The sequence below is a fragment of the Chanos chanos genome, chromosome 9 (genome assembly GCF_902362185.1).
Source record: "Chanos chanos chromosome 9, fChaCha1.1, whole genome shotgun sequence".
In the NCBI taxonomy this organism is placed as follows: Eukaryota; Metazoa; Chordata; class Actinopteri; order Gonorynchiformes; family Chanidae; genus Chanos; species Chanos chanos.
Window position 1 is genome coordinate 38,308,321 of NC_044503.1, and position 4,867 is coordinate 38,313,187.

Below are 4,867 nucleotides of genomic sequence, written 5' to 3' on the forward strand. Positions count from 1 at the left end.
TGACCAACATGTGCCGAGATTAAAAAGCAATCAAAGCAAAAAAAAAAAAAGTCCCCGCGGGTCCAGCAGAGCATTAAAAACACAGGCTATGAGCGTTTGCTTCCAGTACAAGTCACACCAACATAATACTTGTCTGTACACCGTGGTCTCTTTACAAAACAGCTTGTCAGTGAGCACATGTTGTTTGGAGTCCAATGACTGGCTAGTGGAGAAGAGGGCGGAGTTTATGATTAAGATCAGAGACCAATGAGATACGGGTCCAGGGCTACGCGGCATAGCAGACAGGTGAATCCGCGGGACTCTTGATCCACACACAGGTGAACGTATGATAGAACACTGACTCACTGCTACATCAGAGAGAGAGAGAGAGAGAGAGAAACCAGCTTAAAGCTCAGACACACACACACACACACACACACACACAAAAGCCAGCTCACAGCCGGTCACTGCCAGACCACTGCACTTCCACAGAACAGTCTAAATGAAAAGACTACAGTATGCCACGAAAGCTCACCATCACACACACACGCATGCATGCACGCACGCACGCCCACAAACACACACACACACTCATACACACACGCTCCCTCTCTGTCTGTTTCATTCACAAGTTCTCTGTTACACAGAGGTATTGAGCTGGCTGCAGGTGTCAGTGAGTCGGCAGGAAATCTTTCCAGAAGTTTCTGTCTGTCTGTCTGCGTGTCTCTCAGTCGTCTGTGGACTCCAGCACACTCTGGCTCAGCGCCAGATCCCAGTAGTGTTCCGTTCCGTGTTTCTTAAAATGTTCCCGCGCCATGTTCTCCGTAGGACACTGCTTAAACTTCAGCTCCCCAAAACTGCGCTCTTTGGCCGTGCCCTGAAAGAGCGAAGACCAGAGAGAGAGAGAGAGAGAGAGAGGGAGAGAGAGGGAGAGAGAGAGAGAGAGGGGGGGGGGGGTGTTAAGCGGTGTTGTGAAGCAGATCCACCTAGACCAGGTTTTCCTCTGTCTGAGTCCTGTGTATCTGTAGGAACCTGAGCTCTAGACCTGCTCCTCACTGCGCTGCTGATCATTAACACGCAGGTCACATCAGGTGTGTTAGTGCTGGATCAGATAAGACGTGTGTTCAGTGGTGAAACGCAGAAGTTGAGAGAGATTTCAGCGCTTTGTCTCGGGCTGAGGGGAGCACAGAGAGTACCCTCCCTCCCTCCCTCCCACCCGCCAGCCGCCGCTGCTGCTGCTGACGTGATATTTTATCACAGTTAAAGATAAAACAGACACACACAACACAAGCCTTACACAACATAGAGAGAACCGCTACTGAGGCAGAAGGAAGTGTGTGTGTGTGTGTGTGTGTGTGTGCTCGTACCTCCCACACCAGCGTGCATTTGTTTGTCTTCTTAGAACCTTCGTCATCTGAACCCTCAGCTTTTAAGAGAGAAGGGGAGAGAGAGAGAGAGAGAGACTGAAATAAGAGGGAACTGTGAAGTGTGGAATTGAGAGCACTACTCCAGATTTACAGTTATAGTCACAGAGAAAGAGAACAAAAACCAAAAGAACAGGTCTCTCTCTCTCCCTCTTACCGTCTCTCTTTGAGTTGGTCTGCTCCTCCCATTTAATCCTGTTCAACATCAGACGCTTGAACTTCTTCTGAGCCTTCGGACCTGACAGACAACACAGATGCTGCTGTTAGACTGTTTCCCTGTTTCACACGCATCTCTCTTTCACCTCTCTTTCCATGCCACGAAGCATTCATCAATCCATCTGCTCCTCTACCCCTTCCCCACCCCACCCACCTCTCTCTGTCTGTCTGTCTGTCTGTCTCTCTCTGTCTGTCTCTCTCTCTCCCCCTCCCTCCCTCCCTCTCTCTCACCTCCTTCCACCACCACTATGTTGACGTCTTTGTGGAGGACCACGGTGCCTGTCAGGTAAAGCTGAGTGGCATTCGCCTCCACCTTGAATTTCTTCGCTGGGTTCGTCAAGTTTCTGATCCTGAGGAGAAAACAAACAAACAAACAAACAAACAAACAAACAGGAAACACCATTAAACACGGCACTAGTGGTGTTGAACGGTGTGGTAATATAACACTTTCATTTTTTTTTGATACTTGTTCAATGGAGTGTTGTGTACCTGTATCCTGAGTGTAAATCTACTGATTATGAAACAGAGTTTAAATATAAACAGACACGGGGGGGGTACCTGTATCCTGAGTGTAAATATACTGATTATTAAACAGAGTTTAAATATAAACAGACACGGGGGGGGGGGGGGGGGGGGGTTGTGTACCTGTATCCTGAGTGTAAATCTACTGATTATGAAACAGAGTTTAAATATAAACAGACACGGGGGGGGGGGGGGTGTACCTGTATCCTGAGTGTAAATCTACTGATTATGAAACAGAGTTTAAATATAAACAGACGCCGGGGGGGGGGGGGGGGGGGGGGTGTACCTGTAGACGGCGATGTGCACTCCCTGACTCAGATCCTCCTTCAGTTTTTTCACTTTCTTCTCTTTCCTCTGCTCCGCCGTCAGCTTCCGCGCCGCGTTGGCCTCCTCATGGGCCCTGACAATACACCACAGTTTACAACTGACTCAGCACGCGCACGTGTGTGTGTGTGTGTCTGGTCTCTCTCCCAATGCTCTCACTTGGGGTGTGTGCGTGTGTGTGTGTGTGTGCGTGTCTGGTCTCTCTCCCAATGCTCTCACTTGGGGTGTGTGTGTGTGTGTGTGTGTGTGCGTGCGTGCGTGTGTGCGTGTCTGGTCTCTCTCCCAATGCTCTCACTGGGGTGTGTGTGTGTGTGTGTGTGTATCTGGTCTCTCTCCCAATGCTCTCACTTGGGGTGTGTGTGTGGGTGTGTGTGTGTGTCTGTCTGTCTGGTCTCTCTCCCAATGCGCTCACTTTAACCGTTCACACACACACATGTTCATGCTGGGATTAAAGAGAAAAGGCAAACATGCCTGTGTATGTGTGTAGCAGTGTGTGTGCAGGTCCATAAGTGTGTATGTTTGTGTGAGAGAGAAACAGCGTGTGTGAGAGTGTGTGTACAGGTCCATAAGTGTGTATGTTTGTGTGAGAGAGAAACAGCGTGTGTGAGAGTGCGGGGTGTGTGAGTGAGTGAATGTGTGTGTGTGTGTGTGTGTTAGTGGGGATGTGAGAGAAAGAGAGAGTGTGTGTGTGTGTGTGTGTGTGTGTTAGCGTGTATGCAAGCGAGCGAGAGAGAGAGAGTGTGTGTGTGTGTTCGTTAGTGTGTATGAGAGAGAGTGTGTGTGTGTGTGTGTGTTAGCGTGTATGCAAGCGAGCGAGAGAGAGAGAGTGTGTGTGTGTGTTTGTTAGTGTGTATGCGAGAGAGAGTGTGTGTGTGTGTGTGTGTTAGCGTGTATGCAAGCGAGCGAGAGAGAGAGAGAGAGAGAGAGAGAGAGAGAGTGTGTGTGTGTTTGTTAGTGTGTATGCGAGAGAGTGTGTGTGTGTGTGTGTGTGTGTGTGTTAGCGTGTATGCAAGCGAGCGAGAGAGAGAGTGTGTGTTCGTTAGTGTGTATGCGAGAGAGAGTGTGTGTGTGTGTGTGTTAGCGTGTATACAAGCAAGTGAGAGAGAGAGAGTGTGTGTGTGTGTGTTCGTTAGTGTGTATGCGAGAGAGAGTGTGTGTGTGTGTGTGTGTTAGTGTGTATGCGAGAGAGAGTGTGTGTGTGTGTTCGTTAGTGTGTATGCGAGAGAGAGTGTGTGTGTGTGTGTGTGTGTGTGTTCGTTAGTGTGTATGCGAGAGAGAGTGTGTGTGTGTGTGTGTGTGTTCGTTAGTGTGTATGCGAGAGAGAGTGTGTGTGTGTGTGTGTGTGTTCGTTAGTGTGTATGCGAGAGAGAGTGTGTGTGTGTGTGTGTGTGTTCGTTAGTGTGTATGCGAGAGAGAGTGTGTGTGTGTGTGTGTTCGTTAGTGTGTATGCGAGAGAGAGTGTGTGTGTGTGTGTGTGTGTGTGTGTTCGTTAGTGTGTATGCGAGAGAGAGTGTGTGTGTGTGTGTGTGTGTTCGTTAGTGTGTATGCGAGAGAGAGTGTGTGTGTGTGTGTGTGTGTTCGTTAGTGTGTATGCGAGAGAGAGTGTGTGTGTGTGTGTGTGTGTTCGTTAGTGTGTATGCGAGAGAGAGTGTGTGTGTGTGTGTGTTCGTTAGTGTGTATGCGAGAGAGAGTGTGTGTGTGTGTGTGTGTGTACTCACTTCTGTCTCTTGGCCATCTGGGCTCTGACATGAGCCTCTACTTTAGTGGGATCCTGCACAGCCTCCGTCCCCAACACACGCATTAGATTAGAGATACGCACTGTCAAGACACACACACACACACACACGATTATCATCTCTTATACACGCGTACAACACTGCATACAACACGGATGAACACTGCCAAAATATCGTATCAGAAACTGTATGTTCACTCTGACCTCTGCATCAGAAACCATTTCCCACACTCAGACCCCACTCAGTCAGCAAAACAGTCTCTCTCTCTCAATACACACACACAAACGCACTAATACACAAGAGCACCTATACACACACACCCCAATACACACACACACCCCAATACACACACACACCCCAATACACACACACACCCCAATACACACACACATCAATACACACACACATCAATACACACACACACCCCAATACACACACACACATCAATAATCATATGGGCTCTTTTCTCTAACCAGTTCTGAAGACATAGAAAGAGTTTTTTTTTTGTTTACAGGTCAGTGGTTGGGTTTAGGGTGGAGTGTGTAGGGTTTGGTTGGGTTTAGGGTGGAGTGTGTAGAGTGTGGTTGGGTGTAGGGTGGAGTGTAGAGTGTGGTTGGGTTTAGGGTGGAGTGTCGGGTGTGGGTTTCAGGTCGGTACCTTTGGGTT

The 4,867-nt window shown here is 48.8% G+C and overlaps 1 protein-coding gene across 1 annotated transcript in view; it reads right to left on the reverse strand.

The window, feature by feature from the left end:
* Positions 1-416: 416 nt before the first annotated feature.
* prpf3 (PRP3 pre-mRNA processing factor 3 homolog (yeast)) overlaps positions 417-4,867 on the reverse strand; it is an 8,641-nt gene continuing 4,190 nt past the window's right edge. The window contains exons 8-14 of the mRNA XM_030785556.1: positions 4,859-4,867; positions 4,184-4,283; positions 2,428-2,541; positions 1,851-1,969; positions 1,561-1,641; positions 1,347-1,405; positions 417-856 (exon numbers count right to left, since the gene is read on the reverse strand). The exon at positions 4,859-4,867 is cut by the window's right edge and continues 135 nt beyond it. Coding sequence (XP_030641416.1) covers positions 707-856; positions 1,347-1,405; positions 1,561-1,641; positions 1,851-1,969; positions 2,428-2,541; positions 4,184-4,283; positions 4,859-4,867 — 632 coding nt within the window. The 3' untranslated portion in view covers positions 417-706. The remainder of the gene's footprint in view (positions 857-1,346; positions 1,406-1,560; positions 1,642-1,850; positions 1,970-2,427; positions 2,542-4,183; positions 4,284-4,858) is intronic.